The sequence below is a fragment of the Polychytrium aggregatum genome (assembly GCF_025602895.1).
Source record: "Polychytrium aggregatum strain JEL109 chromosome Unknown BJ171scaffold_50, whole genome shotgun sequence".
NCBI lineage: Eukaryota > Fungi > Chytridiomycota > Chytridiomycetes > Polychytriales > Polychytrium > Polychytrium aggregatum.
In genome coordinates this window covers 234773-259236 of record NW_026516252.1, presented here as the reverse complement: position 1 = coordinate 259236, position 24464 = coordinate 234773, and the positions used below count along the sequence as shown (strand labels likewise).

The 24464-nt window shown below is 57.0% G+C and overlaps 7 protein-coding genes across 7 annotated transcripts; all 7 read right to left on the bottom strand.

Annotated features, from left to right (window-relative positions):
* Positions 1-64: 64 nt before the first annotated feature.
* Positions 65-1253, bottom strand: BJ171DRAFT_586275 (uncharacterized protein; the record flags this gene model as incomplete). The annotated part of the gene is made up of 2 exons (XM_053114398.1): positions 65-565; positions 984-1253. The coding sequence occupies 2 exons, from the start codon at positions 1251-1253 to the stop codon at positions 65-67; spliced, it is 771 nt and encodes a 256-aa protein (XP_052962804.1).
* A 496-nt stretch (positions 1254-1749) lies between these two features.
* Positions 1750-2904, bottom strand: BJ171DRAFT_522870 (uncharacterized protein). Its single transcript, XM_053112520.1, has 2 exons — positions 2309-2904; positions 1750-2259 (listed from the first exon to the last, which is right to left on the bottom strand). Exons 1-2 carry the CDS (start codon positions 2828-2830, stop codon positions 2032-2034), a joined length of 750 nt encoding a protein of 249 aa, XP_052962803.1. The 5' UTR covers positions 2831-2904; the 3' UTR covers positions 1750-2031.
* Positions 2905-4155: 1251 nt separating this feature from the next.
* BJ171DRAFT_522863 (uncharacterized protein) lies at positions 4156-4875 on the bottom strand. The gene has a single exon (XM_053112519.1). It carries the CDS (start codon positions 4804-4806, stop codon positions 4471-4473), a length of 336 nt encoding a protein of 111 aa, XP_052962802.1. The 5' UTR covers positions 4807-4875; the 3' UTR covers positions 4156-4470.
* A 409-nt stretch (positions 4876-5284) lies between these two features.
* BJ171DRAFT_446584 (cytochrome P450) lies at positions 5285-7932 on the bottom strand. Its single transcript, XM_053108190.1, has 5 exons — positions 7390-7932; positions 6996-7185; positions 6551-6745; positions 6047-6364; positions 5285-5959 (listed from the first exon to the last, which is right to left on the bottom strand). Exons 1-5 carry the CDS (start codon positions 7635-7637, stop codon positions 5375-5377), a joined length of 1536 nt encoding a protein of 511 aa, XP_052962801.1. The 5' UTR covers positions 7638-7932; the 3' UTR covers positions 5285-5374.
* Positions 7933-8484: 552 nt separating this feature from the next.
* BJ171DRAFT_522860 (WD40-repeat-containing domain protein) lies at positions 8485-14307 on the bottom strand. The gene is made up of 22 exons (XM_053112518.1): positions 14055-14307; positions 13752-13864; positions 13532-13628; positions 13245-13373; positions 12947-13120; positions 12840-12860; positions 12673-12708; positions 12551-12570; positions 12432-12467; positions 12311-12349; positions 12089-12191; positions 11469-12008; positions 11172-11224; positions 10943-11038; positions 10772-10848; positions 10630-10665; positions 10318-10547; positions 9961-10125; positions 9668-9799; positions 9505-9563; positions 9117-9232; positions 8485-8956 (listed from the first exon to the last, which is right to left on the bottom strand). Exons 1-22 carry the CDS (start codon positions 14244-14246, stop codon positions 8910-8912), a joined length of 2511 nt encoding a protein of 836 aa, XP_052962800.1. The 5' UTR covers positions 14247-14307; the 3' UTR covers positions 8485-8909.
* A 1111-nt stretch (positions 14308-15418) lies between these two features.
* BJ171DRAFT_522854 (uncharacterized protein) lies at positions 15419-17522 on the bottom strand. The gene is made up of 2 exons (XM_053112517.1): positions 15754-17522; positions 15419-15682 (listed from the first exon to the last, which is right to left on the bottom strand). The coding sequence occupies exons 1-2, from the start codon at positions 17481-17483 to the stop codon at positions 15529-15531; spliced, it is 1884 nt and encodes a 627-aa protein (XP_052962799.1). The 5' UTR covers positions 17484-17522; the 3' UTR covers positions 15419-15528.
* A 2400-nt stretch (positions 17523-19922) lies between these two features.
* On the bottom strand, positions 19923-23993 carry BJ171DRAFT_522852 (p68 RNA helicase). The gene is made up of 8 exons (XM_053112516.1): positions 23255-23993; positions 22847-23025; positions 22432-22664; positions 21207-21223; positions 21100-21106; positions 20953-21019; positions 20704-20831; positions 19923-20482 (listed from the first exon to the last, which is right to left on the bottom strand). The coding sequence occupies exons 1-8, from the start codon at positions 23930-23932 to the stop codon at positions 20331-20333; spliced, it is 1461 nt and encodes a 486-aa protein (XP_052962798.1). The 5' UTR covers positions 23933-23993; the 3' UTR covers positions 19923-20330.
* Positions 23994-24464: the final 471 nt, after the last annotated feature.

Sequence of the window (24464 nt, the reverse complement as noted above, 5' to 3'; positions counted from 1 at the left end):
CACCAACAGGGATAAAGCGATAGCCGCGATGGCCAAAGCACGGCTGGCGGAGACCCGAGAGGATCTAGTTCTTTCTAAGCACCAAAAAGTATACCAGGAGCACGATGGCGATGACGGCCAGGATCGTCAGGGCCGCCGCCCACCTGCTGTAGAGTCGCCATGAGGTATTATGCGACGAGCACGAGGCGACGAACCAGACCGGCGGGAACAGGAATCCGACAAAGAAGACCGTTCGGAGGCGGTTTGGATCAGCCTCGACCTCGGACTGGCTCTCGGCACGGGCCAGTTCGTCTTCAGGCAGCTCGGCCATGGGCTGGAGCGAGCGTGAGCCCATAGCTTTGTCGGGGAAGAAAAAGGCGCTCAGGCGGTTGCGTCTGGAGGTCTCGGAGGGGTTGCTGGCCTTGCTACGGACGCTCTGGGCAGCATCCTTGCGGCGCAGATCCTTTGCGATCCGCTCGTACAGGGTTTCGAACTCCATGCGCAGACTCGAGTTGCTTGAGGGGGCCGTCGACCCGTCGACTTCTTCGTTCGAGCTGTTTCGCGAGCTGTAGATGCGGCGCTCAACCTGGATTGCGTGAAACGACAGAGAGCCGAAAGGAGGCAGTGAGTATCATGTTGGCTGGTTGCCCAAAGCGAGACTGGGCGAGCGTTTGGTATGCTCTGTGGTATGCACAGAAGCTGGGGCGAGCCGGAGCTGAGAGAGACATTGACCATGATCGGTGCTGACGCTGGCTGCTGGCTGCTGGTGGCAAAGACCACGCCAGACCAGATCAGAGCCAAGCGGTCACCGTGAGGAAGCAGAGGGAAGTTCAAAGCCGAGCAGGCGTCGGCAAATGCAAAATCAAGGCCAAATCAAGGCCAAATCAGGGCCAAATCAAGCTATATCAAGGCAGAGCGATGCAGAGCCAGAGGTAGTCCGGGTTGGGCCGCTTCCCGTCCCTCTCTTCCCCCCCCCTCGCAGCCTCGAGCGAAGCACTACTCACAACTCTGAAGAGCTTGTCGACGACCATCGAGGTCCGCCCATGGCTTGAGGCCGTCTGCAGTCTCGCGGCTTCGGTCAAAGGGCCAGGTGCGGGCCCGGCGGCATCGGCAGGGAGTGCAGGAACGGCAGGGACGGATTCGGAGGAGAAATTGGGCGGCTTGGCATTGCGCGGGAGAGTGGTCGGCAGCGGGATGTCCTCCTCCAAGTGGTGGAGCACGGCGGGATAGTACTGAGAGGCAGAGTGCAGAGACGACCGGTCCGAGGACGACATTTGGGGCGTTGGAGCAGCACCAGGGGTCTGCCAAGCAGATGGTTGGGAACAGCGAAAGGACGACCAGCAGGCGGCGAAGGAGGACAAGAGCAGCGAGCGGCGAGGACGAGGACGGCCGAGGGCGAGGCGCACGGGCCGCTCTCCCTTCATGCTGTGTCCGGGCCCGCACCAAACTCGACAAGCGCTCCCGCACCGACCAAGTTGCTTGCCGAGCGACAGCCAGGGGCACCCGCAGGATGTCTCCTCCAGAAACACAGGTCCATCAGCCCCGTCGACAGGCATCCGGCCCGGCGGGCACGACAGGCCGTTACGACCAGCAGTGCTCCGATGTCGTGTCGTCACTCGCTCTCTGCCGGCACAAGATCTGGAGCGGCATCTGGAGCCGTGTCCGGAGCATCGTCAACATTTTGGTCGAAAGGATCAGGACCAGCTGTCGGTATGATGTCGGTGTGGCTTTCTTTGGCTGCACCCCAGACCATGACCTCATCACTGAGTTGTCCACAATCCCCTGAGGCGGGTTGTATGTACTGATATATTGATGTTCCAGAGCAATCCGATACACCGAGGCATTGTACCAGTCGGTCATTTCATGCTGCCACATTAACGCACCCAAGATTTGCTCCGGGAAAGCAACTCCGGTCACGATGTACCAACAGAGGGTTATCGATGCATCCACTACCACTCATCACCACCCAGGTTGTTCTCTTCTTCACCTGACCTTACTTTCGTCTCAATCTGGACTGTGGCTGATCGATGATAGTGTGATGAAGCGAGGATTTCATCCAGATACGCTCAGTTGCGGTGAATCAGTCCTCAGTCGGGCCACTAACTCATCGAATATTGGTCCTCTCGTGTCACTGCAACTCAACCTCTGGAGCAAAGGCATACGCGGAAGTCCTTCGATCGATTCCAAATTCGTGCATGAGTATAGATGCAGTTCCAGAAGGTTCATCAGGGACTCAGGGAGCCCCCGGAATGATCGAGTCGATCCAGAGAGCTTGAGACGCTGAAGATTGGGCATGATGTGGCATCCCTGGAGGCTTGTTTCGTTTGACTGGACTCCCTTGATCACAAACGGCAAACACCGTTAAGGTGGGAAATACGGACGGCAGACCGCGCATGCTGGTTATTGAGGACGTCAGAGCCAGCTCTTCAAGTTTGGGTGTTTCAGGAAACCCCTCCAGCGATGTGAGCGAGGTGCACCAGACATAGAGGATCTGAAGCGACGGCATGCATCTTGGCAGTCCACGGAGGTTGCAAAATGAACCGTTCAGACACAGAATCTTCAATTTGGGTGTGTATGGAAAGCGATCAAGTGACTCGAGACTTGACGAGTACGACATATGGAGCTCCTCAAGCGAGCTGATGTGATCCAGGGGTATGTCCAAGGTCTTCAGTCCTTTGGGGGTTATCAATTTTCTCAAGTTTGGGAGATAAGGAATCTCCTTGAGCGACGCAAGCTCAGAACATCTTGAGAGATCAATGCTTTGAAGCGAGTAGAGGATCCTGAGCATCCATTGCAGGCTCCGTATCAGTGGAGGCAGTATCAATGTTGTCAATTTGGGCATCTCGGGCATTCCCTTGAGCGACGTTAGCTGAGGGCAATGACGTAGATCCAAATGCACAAGGGACGGAAGCACTGGCGGCAGTCCTTGAAGATCCTCAGCATCTGCCCTGAGGGTGAGTTTTTCGAGTAAAGGCATGTCGGGCATGCCCCTGAGGGACTTGAGATTATTCCAGTTGGCCACCAAGTGCTTTAGATAATCGAATCTTGGTGGCATTCCCACAAGATGCTCAGCAATACTGTCCGTCCAGACCATCTTTTCCGCCGTTTGGTCGATGCGCAGTACATAGTCGATATCACGATGACTACTTTCAGAAGATTGAGGGTGGACTGTGACTTTCGTCAAGGGAGATTTCCAGTTCACCAGCCCTGTGGGAATCTCCAGCACAGACAGCATGGAGTCATATTTCTGAGTGTAGCATCCGATGTATGTTCTGCCTCGATCGATGCCAAGCAACTGAATATTCAATCCTGCTGATATATCCATTGCCGTGCGAGTGTCACAGATTAGTTCGTTAAAGTTCTCGTCTCCTGATGTCCTCATGAAGCGACTGAGTAGCTCGCTTGGTTCCTCCATGAGTACATTGAGGCACTGGTTTGATAGGTTCGCCTCCGATAATGCATCGATGACCACCAGGCTCAGCAGTGTCCAGAATTGGTTGGATGCTAGACGGACATTGTGCGATCGATCCTTCACAGAACAACTCCTCCATTGGGGCGATCGTTGGAACCAATGAATGATATCAACAGCATTCTTCAGACAGATCGATTGAGGAAGCCAGATGTTCTTCAATCCCGGCATCGGCGTCAATCGCTTGAGCGACTCGAGTCGATCGCATGTCCACATGTTCAATTCCGTGAGCGAGTCCAGTTGGCTCGGAAGTTCATCCAGGCTCTGGATGGATCTTGGAAGTCTGAGCTCATTCAATTTTCGCAACGGAGGAAACCCAACAAGAGATGTGATTCGACTGCAGCGGCTCAGATCCAACATCTCAAGCTGGCCAAAGTATTGATAGAGAGGTTCGATGTTCTCGATGAGTGGAGGGAGCCTCACTCTGATAACACTTGGTATCCGTGACAGTCCGTTGAGGCTCTGGATGTTCGCACACTCGGATAAATCGAGCAGAGTCAAGTTCGGCAAGGTATTCGGCATTCCTTCGAGAGTGGCAATATTGCACCGAAGCTTCCGATACTCGAGTTGTTGCATCTCGGAGAAGCTAGCAAAGTCCGTGACTTTGTTCGGCGAGTCATCAATGATGAGAGTTCTGATGCGGTGAGGGATCTCTGGCCATTCGGAAAACACAGAGAGTCCGCAGTTGACCAATCTGATGCGTAGGTGATGATTCGCATCTTGCAGAATACACACTTCGTGTGGGAGGAGCTTGGACACTTGTTCGTCGGTGTGATATGGGTGATGATCGAATCGGACAATGTTCACAGTTCTTTCGGTTCGACAATACCAATATTCTGGGCTGCAGCGGCGGGCATATTCTGTGTTCAACAAAAGTGAACTGTCCAGTATTTTGAATTGATCTCGTGGATTTAGTGAACGGAAGATGTCGGATGATATAGAATGAACATCACTAAATATGTTCGGGTCATTACTGGATGTGAACGGATACCGAAGACCTAAACCACACCACTCGTGTCTGATCATGCACCGAAGCGACTTTGATTTGGCGACAGCCCACCAGAGGGGCAGTTCCTTCTGATATGCCTCAAAGCTCGCTGGATATCCGTTCCTGCGTGTGAGGAAGAAGAAAACTCCCTGGAGGAAGTCGTTGGCATCGATGAATTCTTTGGTCCTGTCAAGAACATCGCGGAAGTCGACTTCCTCAGGATAACTATATGTTGCCCTGCCATCGATGTGAGACTGGGCAGCACGGAGCCTTCCGGCTTCGGAAACGAGCGAGAGGATGTCCTTGTACTGTGGCGCCAGGCGAGGAAGGAGAGCCAGAGTCGCAATGCCGATGGTTGCGACAAAGGCATCGTTGCAGATCAAGATCGTGAGGATGTCGTGGGAGGCGAGTAAGGCACAAACGTGGCTGGGATAGCCGGAATGGGTGCTGCCGGAAGGATCGGTCTCGGGGACAGCATGTGGACTCGTATCGAGGCGGGCGATCTTGGCAGGTCTGCTGTCTGTGAGATCACAGCTGAGGGTGTGTTTTTGAGACATGCTGGATTGGATTGGCTTGGCGGATGGTGTGCGTGGGATGGGAACGAGGACGGCGGTTTTGTGCTTGGTCCGAGATGCTACTTCGCTCTGGATACCCTGCTTCGCTTGCTGCGCAACAGTTCAGACATTCCGCTCGACAGCTCCGTCGCCATGTTGTCTGGTTGTCATGGTTCCCACGCCGGGGATTGTGTGTGACCAGTTCGTCAATCACCAGACCTTCAGAAGCGCAGCAGACTTGAGCCACAGATGCCAAAGGAGAGGGACACTGTCTCATTGTTTTTTATAGAAATACTGGTTTTGAAACAGGGTATATTCGACAAGAGCGCAGGGCGTGTTGCTGCAGAGTGCAGCGAGGAAGTTGTGGCGGATAGCTGGAATGGCTCAGAGGCTCTGAAGAACACTCTCGGTGCGAGGGGTCACCACCAGTTTGTAGGTCTGCGACTCAAGCCCAAGGGTCACTGAGAGCACCTGGGCCTTGGACTGGGGCGGTCCGTCGGGCAGGCGCATGTCAAAGAGGCGAACAAAGTTGGCCAGGAAAAGCCGCATCTCGATGAGGGCAAACTCCTTGCCGATGCAGTTACGGGGACCAAGGGAGAAGGGCACATGATGCTTCTTGACGTCGGGGTTGCCGGAGAGGAAGCGCTCGGGGTTGAGTTGAGTCGGATTCTGCCAGTAGTGCTCGTCGTAGTGGGCCGAGTAGATGGTCATGTTGATGTTGGTGCCCTTGGGAATGGCGTAGCTGCCGAGGCTGATATCCGAGTCGGCCTGGCGCATGCCGCCCGCTCCGGCAGTGGGGTCGATGCGGATGATTTCATCGATGACGGCATTGAGATACGGCAGCTTCTTTGCTGACGAATGGCTGATCAGGCGGCTGGAGGGATCGAGTTGCACAGCATCGAGCTCGCTCTGGAGCTTCTCGAGGACTTTGCGGTCCTCTGCGATGCGAATCAGGCCAAAGGCCAGGGCCTGTCGTTGGACAAAAGTGTCAATAGAGTGCATCGCCCTGTGCTGGTAGATCCGAAGCAAGCGGCAGTCGGATGCTAAGGTACTTACGCTGGCCGTCGTCTCGCTTCCGGCTGTCAGCAGAGCCGTAACGCTCGAAAAGATCTCTTTGTCAGTCAGACCCTTGCCCGTGTCAGGGTCAACGGCATCGACAATGAACTGCAGCAGGTCGCTGCGATTGACGGCACCCGACTTGCGCTCGCGAATCAGGGCAAAGACAAAGTCCTCGAGGTACTGGACATCCTCGTTGCGCTTCTGGACAATCGGCAGGAACGGCAGGTATTCGATGAACGGGAAGACAGCTTTGACGGACCGGAACAGGAAAATGGAGTTGATGGTCGACGGAAGCCGGTGCTGACCGTTCCGGATCTGGAGCCGCCAACGAGAATCAGAGCAGAGTCGTGTCAGCAGGGCTGCTTGCACTTGCATGAAAGATATGGGTATGTCACTGATGATCCGACCAGCATTTCGGGCGGAAGCGATTGCACTTGCACCCATCTGTGATTGCACCTTCAAAACTGCCAGACGACCTCATCTGCATCTCCGGCAGCTTACCATATTGAACTCTGTGCCGAATGCCGTGAGACCAGTCACATCGAGGGTAAACAGGCGGATGGTGGCCCATATGTCGACGGTGGCCTCTAGCTTTGGGCCGGTGCAGCTGCGTGCAACTGACTGCAGAAAGTTCGTCAGGCAGTCTTCAATCAGGGGCTCCTGCATCCTCAGGCTCCTGGCTCCGAACGCCGGAGACTGTCGTCGTTCAAAGGTGGAGTCGGAGAAAAAGAGAGGGAGAGGATGTCCACAGACAGTGAGCCAGAAAATACAGGAAGGAGATTGGCAAGCAAAGCGCTCCGTTAGGTCGTGGCTGACTCTGGCGTGGCATGATACATGGCATGACCTCCGACATGAATCATGACGGCACGGCACGACCACACTCCGTTCGCAGTCCCCAGACAGCTCATGTTTGGCTCTATGCAGCTGCCTTGGGCGGGACACCTACCAGCGTCCGACGAAGCATGCGGTGGTAGGACTTGTCGATCGCGCTGAAGATCGAATAAACCTCGGGATAGATGTTCAGAAGCTTGTATATCTCGGCCTTGGGGAGGTCGAGATCAAAGGCAATGTAGCTGTGGAGCTGTGTGTCGCTCACCGAGATGGTGCTGTTGTTCAAGAGAACGATGGGGCCGTATCTGGGCAAGAATTGATGACAATGTCCAGCGTGAGTCCCACAGCCGAGATGACCGGGCGGTGCTGCTGCTGCTGCTGCTGCTGCTGCTGCTGCTGCTGCTGCTGCTGCTGCTGCTGCTGCTGCTGCTGCTGCTGCTGCTGCTGCTGCTGCTGCTGCTGCTGCTGCTGCTGCTGCTCCGGCGACATTCGGTTCCTGGGGCACCCACCTCTGATGGAGATCCAACTGCACCAAATGGCGTTTCAAGAACTGGCTCTTGAGCATTGCGACAAGCCGGTCGCCAAGAAAGATATTGAGGGCATGCTCACGAGCGCCTGGCAACTTGCGCAGAGGCGAGCGCAGAGTCTGGGCAACGCCATACACATAGCTCACCAGAGCCATGGCCGAGACAGCCACGGCCACGTCCCAGAAGGACGGCGGCGACAACATGATGGGCGATAGAGTAAAGAGGGTCATGATGGATGAGGTCGATGCAAGGGTATGAATAGAGGGAAAGTACAATAGATCCCTGAGGGATATGAGGAGACGGGCTGAGGAAGAGGAGGGGAAGTACCAAGGGTGGCTATTTTCGGGCAGGAAGCGACGCTGACCGAGGTCGTGAGGCACATCGAGGTGGTATATATACGCATGACAGACGGATGAAGGATGAAAGGCGGTTGGATGGAGACTGCGGGCCCAGATGAAGCGGTGACAGACACCGCCGGGGACCCAATGTAAAAGTTACATCGCGGGTTGGGTATCCGGCATGGATGGAAAGCAAGCGAGAGGACGGTGCTCACACAGCGACGGCCGGCAAAGTCCGAGCGCCATGAGCCGGCTCCTCATCTGGCTGTGCCGGCGGATGACGGCGAGTGGCAGCGCAGTGCCGCATCTGCCGATTGTTGTGACGGAGCTGAGGAATTTGTGGACAGCAGCTGGTGGTGGAGCAGGTGGTGGTGCTGGTGGTGGTGGTGGTGGTGGTGGTGGGACCCCGGCCGGGCTGTGAGCATTGCAGTATCCGAGATTGGCGGCGACAGAGACAACGGAGCAAGGATTGGCTCCAGGGTGGAGGCATGTGTGATCATTGGGATGGTGGAGGAGGCGTTGTGGGTGCAGGTCTTTGGCCCGAGAGTTGCGCCGCTGCGTGAAAGCCGCCGAGTTGCTGAGCCGTCCCTGAGAACGATGGTGCCCGCAGGGCAGCACAGGACAGCACAGGACCGCTCAGGCGGCTGCGTTGGATGTATCGACTCGGCGCGCTGGGTCGTGGGCGACCAGCGCATGATCTGTGGGAAAGGTGGGATTGGATGGAGGGCGAGCGACTGGATGGAGAGCGAGCGTTACGGTTTCTATTGAGCCGTCGCATGGACGGCCGTCTGCTGGACTATGGCATGGCGTCCGTTGGCCTGCACCGTATCGACGGGAGTATCGCACCGTATCGACAGGAGGATATCGCAGCATATCGACAGGAGTATCACAGGATGCACACGCGCGCTCCGCCCTTGGCTTGGTCGATCTGCCCTGGGCGGACACGCAGCCAGCACCCGGGCTCCACGCACCGCCACCTCGCTCTGTGCTCCATGGGCTTGGTCTGTGTTCCCGCGGCGGATCAGCAGCGCTCCGACCGGGCTCCTTTGGCGCCATGCCATGAGGGGGTATCCGCATTTCAATCCCATGATTGACAAGACAGGGCGCTGGCAGGGAGGGGCAGCAACGGCGTCAAGCGGAGCAATGTGATGCGACGGGGATTGCTCAGACTGTGTTGGCGCTTCTGGGCTCGAACAGCTTCGTTCGCCATACTACAAGCGTTCCGCGCATGGCGAGGGGGTGGGGGCAACGTGCCGAGGGAATAGCCGAAGTGTGAAAAAATGTAAAAACGGGATCAGGGCGAGGTTTTACAAAGGGAGGATCGCCAATCTGTCCGTGGCCATCGCCTGCAGCTCCAGAGGTTGCGCTTACCATGGACGGATGAAGGTGCTGCCGAGTCGTCGTGCTCTTCTGGATTCGAGGACAGGCTGGCGATCATGCCCTCGAAGCGAACGTCGGGACACCACGAAATGTCGACCACAGGCGCGCTAGATGGTATCAAGCAGAGAAAGACAGTCGGGAGGTGGTCTTCACCAAGGCCGACAGAGGGAGGCAGCGCCGCGAACCACAAACAACACCGCCCCCCCCCGCTGCTCATCGTTGTGCTCGCCACACAAGATTGGGGAGGGGAGCAATATGCATCCGCGAGGCTGCAATCGATCTCGCTGATGATCACTGCTGTGTTCATGGCCGCGCAGACCATTCGACCAGCGCCATTGATCATCGATGACGGTGGGTCCTATCTTCACCAGCGACTTACTTGTGGAGCGAATGAATCATCGTTGGAAGCCAGCGCTGGCTCTTTGACGTCTCCCAGCCCTGTGAGTTGTCTCGAGGTCAGTTTCACCGTTGCCGTATCTGCCACAACCACTGATGCCACACTTCGGCCTCGACCCTCGACCCTCGACCCTTCCCGCACTTACGTTTTTCGAAATATCCCATACAGCAACAGTGCCGTCGTCGCTGGCCGAAGCAAAGATGGCATTGGATGTTGGACACCACTCCACCTTGCGCACTGGCCCACGGTGCTCAAACTTTGTATCCGATAGCACCAGCTGGGTCGTATCCATCCGGGCAGTTATGGCACGATGCCACGGGGGGGGGCAGGACAAGAGCAATGCCGAGTAGTCATGAGTCCAGGTGAACATTGGCACTGGACAGTGCAGCGCTATTGAACCAGGCTTTCTTGCAGAATATGTCGGCGCAAAAGCCCTACCTTGATCATACGTGGATCGATGACAAGCTCCCACAGCCGAACCACGCCATCTTCGCTGCTGGTGAGCAGCATGTTCCCCTTGGATGGTAATGGCCCGCTTTCTGGCGAGAACGAGCACGACAAAATGTTGTATCCCTGGTGGGCCTCGAACATACTTGCAATAGGCTGCCCGAATCGATACCGTATTAGTACCATAGTCAGCTCGGCAGGTCAGAGCCACCAGGTGCAAGCAAGCCCGGCTGGTGAGAGAGACAGCTCAGCGTCGGAATGCGCAACCCTCTAGGCTTCGAGCATCAGGTCAACAGCTTCACCAGCAGGATGTACCAGCCCGGGTACCCATCGGGCGATTCAACTTGCCTTGTTTGGCCGATCGGCCAAGTGGAGCGTCGCCCATGAGATGTCGGATCGCTTGGTGTAAAACCACAGTCCGAACTGGCCCTCCGTGGTGATGACCGCAAGCCATGACTGCGTGCGGTGCAAGCACACGTGTTGGATCTGACATGGCTGATATCGCAGTGTCGCCTTGAGCTGATTACAACACGGGACGATGCCTGACTTTTTGTCGTCTTCCGCTGGCATTTGCTGGGCTGAGCGAGAGAGAGAGAGACAGCCATAGTGAGCGAGTCTTGTTTCGGGCTGATTCGCCGAGCGATCGAGTGCAGCTCTTACCTCTCCATTTCCAAAATCCTAACTGGCCAGTGTAATCTTGACAGAGAAAACAAATGGATGGGGCATGGCGAAGGCCGATAAATAGGTGGTTTGCGGACAGCTCCGCGTGGAGAGGAGCGCCGGATGTGCGACTGTGACATACCTGCCGCTGCACATATGATATCGGACAGAAGTCGAATCGCATCAAAGCACGCGATGGGCGTGGCAATACCACTCAGTCTGAAGAGAGCATCCCTCGGCATCAGTATCCTGTAGTTGCACACGGAATCCAAGCAGTGGGGGTGGGTCGGCAGTGAGTGAATCGAAAGCCCACCTGAATAACGGAGTTGATGCGCTTTGATTCAGGGCCATATCGAAGACCGAAAGTTCTCTAGTATGAAGAATAACCTGGTTCGTCTTGGGTAGAGATCTGACGATGGCCGATGGTGTCAGCATTAACTGCCCGTGAGTCGAGACAATCACTCGCCAAGGACACGGTTGCCAGCGCAAAGATGGTGGCAATACGACTTAGCGACGCAACATCGTGATCCAAATGGCCTTACTTTATCCTGATGGGCGAGTCGTTGAGGTTGTCCGTTTTAAGCCGCTCCATGTTCTGGATCCAGGTGGGATCGATTGGAGATCAGGTAAGGAGAAGGAAGGCAAACAAAGGCAGGATAAGCCAAGCCGCCGTGACAGAGATGGCGGTCGGTTGGTGGACGACAGCTGATGCGAGAGCGTTCCACCAGCGAATATATCAAAGATGAATATGCATGGCCAGTGGCTGGGCAGTTGCATCCACAGGCCAATGCCGTTCGGTGTCTCTTGGCCAAGCTCCGGCAGAGGCTCCCGCAACTGACCTCCGACAACTCTGTGTTTCCATTCGAGATCTCCAGGGTGCTTTTCATGGCCTCCTTGGTGTGTCTTGCCCAACAAAATGTCTTCCAGGTGCAGAGCTGTGTGGGGGCGTGGCTCTCCTTTTCGAGGACGACAAAGTGTCTGCTTCCCTTGAAGACCTTGGAGCTGACGTATCCCAACTCTTTTGGCGCATCATCGTCTTGTTCTGCGATCCACTGGACATTGTGCATTTCTCGTGTACGTGGCCTTTGCTGGGAATAAATGAAATCATAGAGGATCGGGGCCATGAGATTGACGCTGGGAAAGATGACTGGATCGTTGGACTTTAGCGCAGGGCCCAGTGGCTCCAAGAGAGGCGCCGTGGGAGGTGATGTTGACATCTGCGCTGGCTGAGCGGCTGGCTGGGCTGCTGGCGGCTCCAGTGGGGCTGTTGGCTGAACTCCTGCCGACTCTGGTTGCATCGCCGACTCCTCTAGTTGGGCAGCCTGGTCTTGTGCCGGGGTGGCAGAATCTGGGCAACTAGCCAGCTCCGGGCCGTCGATCTGTAACAGTCGAGAGGACAGCGAGGACAGGTTCTTTGGTCAGCAGAGACAAGGGCAAAGGTGACAAGAGTAGCACCCACCTGCATGTCGGAGGCGGATGATGGACCGTTGGCCCCAGTGCTTGCAGGCGGCTCGGCCGTTTCGATGACAGCATCGCCATCGGCATCCAGATCTATCAAAATGCTGAGTATCAACGAATGGCGTTGCTGATGGGTGAGCAGGTTTTGTGTTGCAGCGCTGAAGATGCTCGGATCTGGAATCAGTTCGGGCCATGGTGGCGGATACAAGGAACGGACACTAACTTTGAAGTTGCCTCTGGCGCTGCGGCTGCCTTTGCCTCGCTGGACGGGAGAATGAAGTGAGTCAGAAATCGTACTGATCGCTGAAGGGGCTGCGAGAGGATCGCTGATGAGCAGTGCTCACCTGGAGTTTGTCGGGGGTGGTCGTGGCTTCTTGCCGCTGCAAAGATACATGGGTAAGCCGCCGGCTGAATCGAATTGGTGAAGGCAGTGCCGGGAATGCGAGCCAAGCGTCCAGCGTACCTGATGTTCAGACCTCGGGCCTATAGCAGCCCAGAAGTACGAAGATGCACAAAGGGACATTAGACGATGCCATCCAGTAGCTCGATACTAGCATGCTCTGGTGCAAGTAGCCGGACGGGTACCTTGAAAAACAGTGGGCCACTCGGATCCCACAGAATCTGGATCCAGGTGTACGGTGTTGAGGAATGGCTCTCAGCGGTGTGTCCTATTCACCAAAGGTTCTAGACACACAGCGTGCCAACCAGGGCAGCACAATCGCATCGGCTGAATGAAATCTGCCTTGCTTTACCTTGTCGTCGGGAACTTCGGTCTGTGTGCAGGCGATGGTGTGAGCGACTTTGCGGGGCTCGTCCGACTTCCATCGATATGCGCATTCTCGAGGATTCACCCACTTACATCCGTTCGATTTGGCGGTGGCGTTTGAGGTCCAGCTGCAGATGTGGGTGGGCCAGCGGAGCGTATCCTCGTTGGCACAGATATCAGTGTTTCTCGATTGAGCCACCGATGCCTTGCCGGATCCCAGTAACGAACGGTTAGGGTGTAGCCCAAGACTTCTGTCCCATAGAGAGTCTACGTCGAAGAGTCGAGCAGAAAGAAGCACAGTCGAACCCGACAGAGGATCAGTGGTACGATTCGATTCGATTCGTTGTTTGCTGGAAGGAAGCCTGGCTCACGTCATCGAGACTCTCCTTACGTTGGTTGCCTTCCGAGCCGATTCTTTCGAGGCATAAACGATGGAGAGCCGAACCGTGCCGGTGGCCTTCTCGATACTGATGGCAGAATGAAGGACCTCGGCCGTTTTTCCAAACAGATCCACCAGCGACTGAGGTGGACGGGATGGGGACGGATCGGAGGGACTGGGTGTCAATGCTGCTTCCCCCGCGACGGATCACCTCCCGGTCGGCGACGAGTGACGGAAGACAGCAGGCCCCATGGCCCATCCGTCATCAGTGTCGATGAGAGCTGTTGGAATGACGGTACCATGTGCAGGTTTGGAAGACTAACGACTTCGTCGCCTGTGCGCTGGATGGGGACAGCCAGGATTTCCAGATGAAAGACCGGATCTGGTAGCGACGAGCTGGAGGATGGAGGGCAACGGGCAAACGCCAGCTTCTCAGCAAACCGCTTAGGATGTCATGAAATGGAGTCAAATCGACGAGGAGATCCAGGTTGCCACTCGATCGTCCTGGCAGAGGGTTACCTGCGGAAGAACACTATGGGTCGATCCGTGAGAGCGGGGAAGGCCGAGTTGAGCGAACGAGTGTCCTCGGACAGGGGGCGAGATGCCCAACAATATTTGATAATCTCCAGTGCCTGTGGAGAGAGCGTTCATGTTAGATCTGAGGATGATTTGGGCGCCTTCGATCGTGGGCGAGTATGCCGCAAGCTGAGCTGACAACTTCTCAGGGACGAGCCATTGCCGAGCAACCAGGGAATAAAACGAGGTCCTCCGAAGGGTGCTGCGAGAGTGCTGCGAGAGTGCTGCGAGAGTGCTGCGACCTACAGACGAACGATCGATGGTTTGCAGGAACACCGTCCTCAGATATCCCGAGTCGTCGTATGGGCCGATGCTGACGGACTGAATCGCGGATTCATGGGGCCGCAGCAGCCGTTTGAGCAGCTGGCGACACTCGACCAGCTTGGGCGGGCTGTCGAAGTGCGCATATGGGATGAATAATAGGCATTGGGGTCCCATGCGTGCTGGCTGGTCGAGGTCAGAGAGATGTGGGATGGCCCGTTGGGTTGTTGGATCCAGATCAGGTTAGAGTCAGTCCAATAAAAAAACGGGACACCCGTGATTTTGACGATTGATCAAATATTTTGTTACCCAATCGCGCACTGGCCACGACCGTTCAGTGATGGAATTCTGGGTCTGAATCGAGGACGCCACTGTGCAGTGTCGCTGCCAGCCCAAAATGCGCTGGTTTTGAGGAGATTCTTTCTTCCCCAAGGGCAGAACCAGCCATCGTCGCTATTTTCTCGCCAGATGGCTCCCCTCAAGCGAAAGACACCACCCAGGCGACCAGGTGGATCCAAAGCACCCACAAGATCCTTGGTCTGCAGCAATGGATGAGCACCACACCAAGTCCCAAGATCCCTGGGTTGGATCCCTTCCTGCGATACATTCGCCATGTGTTCGATGGAGACATGCTGGACAAACAGCTGTACTTCAGCCTGACCCGGCGACGGCGATTCAAGCGACTCGATCTCCACAGCAAGCGACAGCGCACCGTCCACGAGATGTGCAAGCGAGTCATCGACCAGGCACCAAAGGAGACCGAAGTGGTGATTGCCTTTGGGAATGCATCCTGGAAACAGGGGAAGGGATACGCATCCAGTCCCAGGAGACTCAGGTTCGCCAAGTACTTTGAGCAGTTCACCCACCACCAGAGACGCCCACCAGACCGATCCGTCTCCAAGATCCATGTGTGCTCGGTGAACGAGTTCAACACATCGCAGGTGTGCTCACATTGTCGGGAAGCCAAGCGACTCGAGTCACCCGAGCATCTTGATATCGAGAAACCACACTTTGTCCGGAGCTGTGCAAGCTGCCATACGCTGTGGGATCGAGACATCAATGCAGCCAGGAACATGATCTCGGTATGCCAGTCGATCATCGCCACAGGAGATCGACCGGGTGTATTAAAGACCATGCTTCCCAAACCAACCAAAACCACTCGATTGCCAACGAAGACAGGAGTGCAATCGCATGGCTTGCTCACTGGGCCTACAGTCAGTCAGCGGGGTTCAGATATCTGAAGCCAGAAAGGGAAAGTGTCCCGTTTTTTTCTGGATAGACTGTATGTACACCGGCGAGGAGGAGGAGGAAGGGGGACCCATTGACCAGACGACGGACGATGAACGATGGACGATGAACAATGAACGATGGGCTGTATTGCCTCTGTTGCCATATCCACAGCAGTCGACACCCTTCAATCTCTCGCAGCAGAACATTCTGCTGTTCTCTCCGCGACACCCTATGTCTCGGCGCTCTCCTGATCGTCTGGTACAATCTGCGGCTGGGACGAGAAAATGTCGACCATCGATAGCCGCTGGTGAGCATCGTTGAGGTCCTGGACGCTGCCAACCAGATTCTCCTTACTTCCGCCTTGCCAAACGCTTTGATAGTATCTGGGCCGTGAAACAGGTGGCGTGAGCAACATCAAGCGGTGCGAGCGGCATCAGAGGCTCAGCGAGATTACCTCGAGATCAGGCTGTTGATCGTGACCTTTCGCGGAGCACGCTCGATGCTCTGCAGCGTCGAGATGAGCTTGTCGATCCACCTGGTCACATGGGTCATGTCATACTTGTCCTTGCGGTAGGTGATGCCACCGATGATGTGTGTTGGTGCCTCCACGCATGTCAGCTTCATGTCGAAGGGATCGTGCTCCGAGACGGTCCAGAGCCGCTCGAGCCCTTCGCCAACTTCGTCCTGCTGGCCAAGCAGATCACCGACGCTCATGCCGTTCTTGAGCCACCCGTCTGTTTCCTTGGCGGGAATGAACTCGAATCGCACTTCCAACAGGAGCTGCATGTGTGTGCTGTGCTCCAAGGCCGCCATCCCGCAGCTCCCTCCGTAGATCGATCCCTCGTACATGGACTTGCTCAGGCGATGGAAGAGCGTATTGAAGGTGCCGCCCTTCTGCGACAGGTCGATCTTGATCGGAACGGTATCGGTAAGCGGGCCAGCCAACAGCCCGGTCGGGCGGTATGACTGCGTCACCCCCATCAGAAACTTGTCCATGCCGGTGCAGTGCTTCAGCATAATGGCAAAGGCGCCCAGGATAATGGACCCAACGGAGTAGATATGCGGATGGCCCGTCTGGGGATCGATTTCGTTCACGCTCGGCTGCAGGAAGCCAAGATCCAGCAGTTCATCGTCGTCATCGCCGTGCATCTCGTCGCCAATCTTCCTGTGCCGACGGAGCTCGCTGTCCCAGCCTTCGCCAAAGCGCTTGAGGTTGTCGGTGAGCTCCGTGTCAATCAGGATCGGAGCAAAGCCATAGATCTCGCCAAAATCCTCGGCCATCCTCTTCGGCCTCTTGTCTTGGGCCTTGCCCTGAAGATCGACGAGCCGCAGCCGCTTCTCGACAACGGGCGGGTTGAGGGTGTGCTGCAGTCGGATGCACATGTCATCATTGTGGTCCAGGGCCTTCTGGGTCGACTTGAGGGTGGTTGAGCAGGTGTCAAGATCCCGCTGGCACTTGAGGTACTTGCGCTCGAGTGTAAACTTGACCTTGGTCTGCTCCTGGGTGCACTCCTTGATGCGGTTGCGCACGTACTCGGCCAGGGCAAGTACCGAGCGACGCTCTCGCTGCGGCACTTCCTTGTCTTTGAAGCTGTCCTCGGTAATGGCCCCAAACGAAAACAAGGTCATCTTGTCGAGACCAAGGGCCTCCTGAAGGCTTCCGGGGATCCCGTTCTTGTCCAGAAGCACCGTGATATCGCTCTCCGATAGGCCCTCGCCGAGGACAGTGCGGATGAGGTTTTTCTTGGCCTCTTCGGTGATCAGGAGGATATCATAGGTGACTGGGTCGAGAAATTTTGTGCCCGAGAGCGAGCTGTTGGAGCTGTCCAGGTCGATCTGCATGCGCTCGTTGCGGATCGTGGCCAGCTCCAGCTCGAGCTCCATCTTGCGCTTGGTCAAGTTGAGAACCTGCTGCTGGATACTGGCCTTTTCGACGCTGAGCTTGCGATACTGCGCCTCGGCTTTATCCTGCTCCTGCGGCGTGAGGACCTCTCGGGTGGTTTCGATGCAGACGTTGCGGAAGTGGTTTTGGGCCTTCTTTTCTTGTCCGCGCGAGTCCAGCTCTTCGGCATAGGTCAGAAAGCTCATTCCCTCCTTGTGCACGTATTTTTCGGCTGCACCGGCCTTGACGAGGCCGAAGACCTCCTTGGAGATCCAGGTGGTTGTGATCTCGTCGGCGACCATGGCAGAGACACAAAACACAATAATCGATGAGCGGCGCTCAGCTTCGTCGCCGCTTCGGCTGTAGTGAATCACCAGCACTTTCAGCGGCACCTCGATCGGCGAGTTTTTGAGGGTCCAGTGGTGTACAATCTCGGTGAGGCGCTCGGGTGATAGTTCGGCACTGTACATCTCCTCAATCAAGTTCGCTGCAGTCGCGGGGTTGGCGGTGTCCTTGGACGGCAGGATGCACTCAATGTCGGCGTCGACGATCTTGAGGTTGCGATAGAAATATGTGTTCAGAACCTCGTGGGATCGCACGACCTTTTCGACCGCCTTGGCCAGGAGCACGACATCGATTCCGGCCTTTGCGGAGTAGCCTTGGACCCGATAGTACGAAAACTCGGGGTGTGTTCGCTTGGGCTCTCCGGGTTGCTGATCAGCCTCATCCTCGCTCGGGTGGATTCTCCAGTAAAGGTCGGTTTGTTTGACGGTGATGGGATAGGTGCGTTTACTGCTGATCTGAGGCAATGGCTCCTCAAACTCAAGGGCATCGAACTCGTGCTCTGGCGGTTCGCCATGGTTTTGCTCCTCCGAGTCGTCTTGCTGCGGAGGAACAGAGCCCTTGGAGGGCGAATCGGCGGTGCTGCTGACAAGGCGTGAGAACGAGCCCAGGTGGAGCCCAGGTGGAGCCCAGGTGGAGCCCAGGTGGAGCCAGAAACCGGTAGTGTTAACCGTGAGCCGCCATTTGATCCGTCGAGTTAAGTACAGCCAAGAGATCGACAGGACTCACCTCTGTAACGCCGCCTTGCTGGGCCGTGACGCCTCGGTGGTAAACTGTGAGTGAGTGGGTTTATCGATGGATATGCGTGAGCCCGAATGACTAAAGGTGAAGCCGAGAGCGCAACATTCAGAGCGATACAGAGCAGCATGGTTGTATGCCGCCCAAGCAATACGATGTCAAGGGCGTGGTCAAGCGCATTCCAACTGAAAGTGCTTCAGTTTGGATACTGCGCTGTCTGCAATTCTGTCATGCCAATCCCCCCCCCTAATCTACCGGACGGCCTGAATCGCGGTCTGCTTCATTAACGCCATCAACCACATTCCCACAAGCACAGACCATGGGGGTGACACCGCCGTCATTGCCCGGCTTGGTTGGGTCCGAGTCGGGGGCGTTGGTTTGCGTGCCCGTGAATCCCTGCACACGGGTCGATGGATTCCAGGGTGGCAGCACCAGCGACGAGCTTTTGCTCTTAGTACTCTTTCGGATGAGCACGGGGCGGTTCTTTTTGCGCAGACAGGATATATCTTCTGGGACGGCCGCGGGATGCTGGTGCTTGGTACTGTCGCGAGGCCATGGGCTGCTGCGGTTAGTTGGCGAGGAAGGTCGGTGGCGGCCAAGTGGCAGCTCAGGCTCGGAGCCTCGCGGATGTGTGCCGATCTGGAAGCTGGTGGGCATCATCATCTCGGCTGCGGAGGCATATTGGATGGGCTGCGAGGCATGGCGGGCGATTCGGGACGACGACGGCCGCGACACAGACATTGACGTCGACAAGGACCGGACCAGTGTTTCCTGGCTCGTCAGAATGTTACCGGAGCCTGGCCGCCTGATGCGATCTCGCGCGGCTTTGGAGGACGATCCCGCGGCCGAGGACGGGGTTTGGGCACGACGAAGACGTGCAGGGTCAGAAGCACCATCGCTTCCAGGGTCGTGAGTCGGACCCTGAGCACCGAGTGCATTGTTGCTGCTGCTTTTTTGGCGATAGGACAGGCTCTTGCGGTCCGAGAGCGATGCCGAGTAGTTAAGGTTTGGGTTGGAGAAGCCCGAGGTTGCCCATTGGGAGGTGGGTGTCTTGGGTCGTGGTTCTGAGATGGATTTTTGTTTCGAGAGCCCACCTGTGGTTGAGCCCAAGCTCTCCTCCTTTCGCCGACCGGCGAGTTCTCGAAAGGGTGGCCGCGTGCTCTGAGCCTGCGAGGGGTTGCCGAGGTTGGCCGAACTGGTGTGGGCCCCGATGCTACCCATCGACTTCCACTGTGTGCCCTCGATGCTCATGACGATGGGATGGTTCAATAGTGACACGCGAGATGAATAGCGCCTGTGGTGTTGTAGTTACGGGGTCGCAGACGTTGAGGGCTGTCCAAAGAGAGAATGGTGCACGATCGCTGTTTGGAATGCGGGCTGGTCGGTTGGATGGTGCCTGTCAAGGGTATTGCGGGTGCCGCCATCGATCGAGGCGAGCGAGAGTGAAGGACGTCGGGTCAACAGCACGGCCGTTCTCAGGACAGGCGACGAATCTGCCTGGACGACGTCGGTCTGGTGGATGGCGCCAATCAGAGGCCTGACCATCTGTAAGAATCGCCGGACAAATATGTTTGCGGGGCACTGCTTTGAGCCGGGGCTCTCATGTTTGACTGAACTGACTGCAGCACCGACTCTCCGCTGTCTCAGGAACGCAGCGTGAATAGTCTTCCATGCCAATGTATTGGGACTACTCGCAGTAGCGCCTCAGGGAGACATCGCCAACCCAGCAACGCGATGGATAAGTGGGAAGAGCAGTGGACGGCCGTGGTCCAGTCTGGTAGGGGGGAGGAGAGCAGCGAGTGCGATCCAAGGCAATACGGGCAAAGGTATGCGAGAAACCAACGAGTGGATGGAAGAATGGATCGATGAAGCGAGAGAGAGAGAGAGAGAGAGAGAGGATGGGAGGAATTGGAACGCAGGAAGCAGAGCAGCGATGCTGGCTCCGATCTGCCTCGGACAAGTGTGCTGGTCCTGGAGAAACAGCGGCCATACTATCGAGGAGGGAGAGCCGGGAGTGCCGTCTCGAGATCCAAGCGGCTTTGAGAGTCGCCGCGCAAGCCGGATGACACTCAGTATCGAGAGTACGGGTTGTATCGGCTGCTGGAGCTCGAGCCGCTGCCGCGACCGTATCCGCCACCGCCTCCGTATCCACCCGAGCGGCCGCCGCCATATCCACCTGAGCGGCCGCCTCCTGATCCATAGCGGCTGCCACCGCCGCTGCCTGGGGTTGCCACGGTAGACAGGAGCAGGAGGCGAGAGAAAGGGAGAGAGGGAGAACCAGGATATCAGTGCCGGACTATCCGAGGCGCGAGAGCAAGATCGAATGCAGACATCGCTGTGTGCGAGGCCACTGATCCCGATGCTGCTTCCACGGTGACATGAGCTGCGATACTCAGGGCGATCCGAGCCAGTTGTCTGGTACTGGCGCAAGCAAAAACGTACCTCCAACCCTTGCAAAGTCGCGCAGTCTGGGGTCAATGTCCTGTTTGGCTTCCTCCAGGATGCCAATCAGATCCCGTGCCTGCTTGCAGTTCTCGGCTGTGAACAGCGTGTATGCTGTGCCCTTGGTGCTGTGGGAGGCGAATTCAGGGCGCGGTATGGTGGCCACACGAAGAGTCAGTCGGTGATATCCGCCAAGATAACGAGTCGAGGGCGCGCGAGGCTCCAGACGGAGGGAGCATCTTTGCTTACCGGGCACGTCCAGTACGGCCAATGCGGTGGACATAGTCCTCGATGTTGTTGGGGAAATCAAAGTTGACTGGAGGGCGAACGTTCGTTAATAGGCCGAGTCAAAGCCAAGTCCATGAGGGGAGACAGCTACATCGAGTCACTACATACCAACATGCTGTCGAGGGATCGAGGCGGGAGGCGAATGAGAGAGCGAAGAGAGGCGCGAGTCAGTAGACGCTTGCTGGGCTTGCATAACAAAGGAGAGTGCAACAAACCTTGATATCCTTGACATCTGATCGTAGACAGCATCATGGCGCGCAGGAACAGGGTCGGCGCAGACATGGCGTGAGCAGTGAGCAGCGCGGGGCGACCAGCGACGGTGGAGGGCGGGAGTAACAGCCACACGCGATATGGAAAGAGCCGAGTTCAGAAGCACAGTTAGTTCAAGACTGGGCCGAGTCTCAAAGGCAGTGAGATGTCAAACTGTGCGTAAAGAAGGAGGAGCGAGAGCGATTGTGCCCGATGTCTCGACCACACCAGTCGCAACAAAGAGATAAAATGCCAGGGAGCAGACTCCCTATGAGTGAGCGCGATCGGGAGAGGGGCCGGGGAGTGGAATCCGACCGGGCAATCCGCTGGAAGGCGACGCTGGATATGCTTCGATGCAGACCGAGCGATAAATGCCTCCAGCTGGTTTGCACATCGCAGGCTCGGCCAAAGGCGGCCGTGCTGCTTCGAATAGAGGAAGCCTCGTAGCTAAAGAAATCAAATCCCTTTCATGCCGCAGATGGAGAAAGAGACTCGATTTCTCGAAATCCCAAGGCAGTCACAAGCATCGGCATTCACAGAAGGCCCTGGGCATCCGTCATGACTGCTGTTTGGAATTTCGATCGCGCCGCTTCAAGGCTTCCAGCGAAAAGGATAACGGGTGGATTTGGAGGGCAAGTGGGGAGGGGAAGGCTCGGGCTCGAGGAGTAAAACGGGCCAGGAGAGTGGGCGTTGGGAGGAGGAAGGGAGGGGGGGGCGGAAACAGGCCGCGGCCGAAGGGCGCTGGGAAAGCACAGAGATACTAGAGTCCGTCAATGTATCGGCCCCCACGGACTCCGGGCCCTTTGATCTGGCACGGCCGTCCGCAAGCGCCTGATCTATGTGCTTAGCGCCCGACGGCGCCAGTGGCCCGCCTCAGCCGATGACGGTCACTGAGGACGCAGGGGGTGCAGCGAGGGAACAAGGGCGCGGCATGAAAAGGGCAGCGGGCAAAGGCACGGCGGGAGCGCAACGGATAACGAGAGCAGGGGGTTGCGCTCGGATGATCCTGGCAGAGGCCAAACAGCGAGAATAGCATGTCCAGGCCAAGCCCACGGCGCACTTGCTGAGAAACAAGGCAGAGACAGCAGCAGAGACAGAGACTTGCAGACAGTCAAGATAGAGAGAGATAGAGATAGAGAGTGATAGAGAGAGGCAGAGAGAAAGAGATAGATCCATAAATGGCCGTCTTACCAAGACCGCGAGCAGCCACATCGGTGGCAATGAGGACGGGTGCCCTTCCGTTCTTGAACTCGGACATGACCCAGTCTCGCTCAGTTTGCTTCTTGTCGCCGTGGATGGCAAGGGCGGAGAATCCGTCCTGTCGCAGGAAACGAGTGATATCATCGGCCATCTTCTTGGTACCAGTGAAGATGATGGTCTTGTGGTCGCGCTCGTCCATGATCTTTTCGAGGTAGCGCACCAGCCTGGAGAGCATTATAGAGTGGGGAGTAAGTCTGGGTATAATGTCGTGACCGCAGGGGTATACGAGAGTCGACGAGGACGAACACGACGACGACAGATCCACAGGCGACGAATGCAGGCCTTATCGCTGCAGAATCGCGCTCGGACATGTGTGGATCATCGAGAGAGGGGGGGGGGCACTCACTTTGAGCGCTTTTCAGACTCGGAGCAAATATCGATGATCTGAGTCACGTTGTGGCTGGCGGAGAGTTCCATAGAGCCGATGTTGACTTGGATGTAATCGTGGAGGTAGTCGCGGGCAAGGGCCTGGACTTCTTTGGGCCAAGTAGCGGACCACATGAGCGTCTGTCGATCCGGTCGGATCTGGAGGAGACAGGATATAGGATAGTTAAACAGCGATCGCGGCGAGGAAAGAATGTGTGTGGGGGGGGGAGGACCAAGTGGCAAGGCGGTACACACCCAAGCTCGATCGCTCATACAGCGGGCCGGTGTGAGCGACTGATGCTGCCACAGCGTCGTCGGCTCTGACTCGAGCTCGGCCATGCGGCTGACGAAAAGCTCATCGGCGCGCCAGTCGCAATGCCGCTCATACCTGCTCAACAATCTTGCGGATCTGGGGCTCGAAGCCCATATCCAACATGCGGTCGGCTTCGTCCATAACGAGGTAGGTGACGCGGCGCAGGTTGGTCTTGCCTGACTCGAGCATGTCGATCAGACGACCGGGCGTGCAGATGGCGATCTCGACGCCTTTCTGCAGCTCGCGGATCTGGGGTCCGCGCGGCACACCGCCGTAGAGGCAAGTGTTCTTGATGCGGCTGGAGGCACCAAACTTGTTGCACTCCTGCTGGATCTGGATGGCCAACTCACGGGTGGGAGCCAGGATGAGCACGATGGGTCCATCGCCGGGCTGCAGCAAGGGTTGGGCATTGATGTGCACGATGGCCGGCAGGACGTAGGCGAGGGTCTTGCCACTGCCGGTCTCGGCAATACCGACGACATCGCGACCGCTGAGGGCCATAGGCCAGCCCTGGGACTGGATCGGGGTGGGGGTTTTGAAGCCCGCGGCAGCGACTTCCTTGAGGACATAGCTCGGGAAGGAGGCCTCCTCGAAGCTCTCGACAGGCTTGGGGACGCTTGTTCCAAAGACCTTGCAATCGTGGGTAGCGCGGTACTGGTTGACGTGCTCCTCGGATCGCTGGCTGACGCTGGGGTGCTCAATGTAAAAGTTCTTTTCGAAGGGCATGAGCTTTTCGCGGCTCCAGTCAGGCATGCGGAGGCCAGCACCGAGACCACCACCACCACCACCCGAGCGGTAGCCACCACCACCACCACCACCGCCGCCGCCGTACTGGCCGTAGCTCGGGTAGGAGGACGAGGATCCGCCGTACGAGTTACTGCCGTAGTAATCGGAGGAGCCTCGGTAAGAGTTGGAGGAGGCATCGGGGGCCCCGTAGTTGTAGTATCCGGGGGCCTGGGTCGAGCTGCCATAATAGCTGCTCGATGTCGAGCCAGGCGGGGCCGAGGCGCTTTGGTAGGACTGGCTGTAGTCCTGAGCAGGCTGGCTGTAGTCCTGGGCGGGATAGGACCTGGTTTGAGGGACGAAGGTGCCGGGAGAGAGAGAGAGAGAGCGGCAAATGACTCGTGAATGGGCTGAGACGAGGCGATCTCGGCACACAAACCAGGGCTGATCTTCCAGGCCAGGCCAGGCCCCAAGCGATCGCAAAGGAGGGGGGGAGGCGGCAAGCAGACGAGCAGCAGAGCGATCAGGAGGAGATCGCGGGAGATCGGTCGGCAGGAGGCAT

Coding starts and splice junctions, on each gene's coding strand:
- BJ171DRAFT_446584 (XM_053108190.1), bottom strand. CDS start 7,637: ATGACCCTCTTTACTCTATCGCCCATCATGTTGTCGCCGCCGTCCTTC. Junction 7,186..7,389: donor CAGTTGGATCTCCATCAGAG/GTGGGTGCCCCA, acceptor ATTCTTGCCCAG/ATACGGCCCCATCGTTCTCT. Junction 6,746..6,995: donor GCATGCTTCGTCGGACGCTG/GTAGGTGTCCCG, acceptor GAACGACGACAG/TCTCCGGCGTTCGGAGCCAG.
- BJ171DRAFT_522852 (XM_053112516.1), bottom strand. CDS start 23,932: ATGCCTGACTGGAGCCGCGAAAAGCTCATGCCCTTCGAAAAGAACTTT. Junction 23,026..23,254: donor TCCGCAAGATTGTTGAGCAG/GTATGAGCGGCA, acceptor TGTCTCCTCCAG/ATCCGACCGGATCGACAGAC. Junction 20,483..20,703: donor CGACTTTGCAAGGGTTGGAG/GTACGTTTTTGC, acceptor TGGCAACCCCAG/GCAGCGGCGGTGGCAGCCGC.
- BJ171DRAFT_522863 (XM_053112519.1), bottom strand. CDS start 4,806: ATGCCTTTGTCGCAACCATCGGCATTGCGACTCTGGCTCTCCTTCCTC.
- BJ171DRAFT_522854 (XM_053112517.1), bottom strand. CDS start 17,483: ATGGTCGCCGACGAGATCACAACCACCTGGATCTCCAAGGAGGTCTTC. Junction 15,683..15,753: donor ATCAACAGCCTGATCTCGAG/GTAATCTCGCTG, acceptor TTCACGGCCCAG/ATACTATCAAAGCGTTTGGC.
- BJ171DRAFT_522860 (XM_053112518.1), bottom strand. CDS start 14,246: ATGGGACCCCAATGCCTATTATTCATCCCATATGCGCACTTCGACAGC. Junction 12,571..12,672: donor GTGGCCCACTGTTTTTCAAG/GTACCCGTCCGG, acceptor GGGCTGCTATAG/GCCCGAGGTCTGAACATCAG. Junction 11,225..11,468: donor GAAACACAGAGTTGTCGGAG/GTCAGTTGCGGG, acceptor ACCTGGATCCAG/AACATGGAGCGGCTTAAAAC.
- BJ171DRAFT_522870 (XM_053112520.1), bottom strand. CDS start 2,830: ATGCCCGAGATGCCCAAATTGACAACATTGATACTGCCTCCACTGATA. Junction 2,260..2,308: donor TTTGTGATCAAGGGAGTCCA/GTCAAACGAAAC, acceptor CCCAATCTTCAG/CGTCTCAAGCTCTCTGGATC.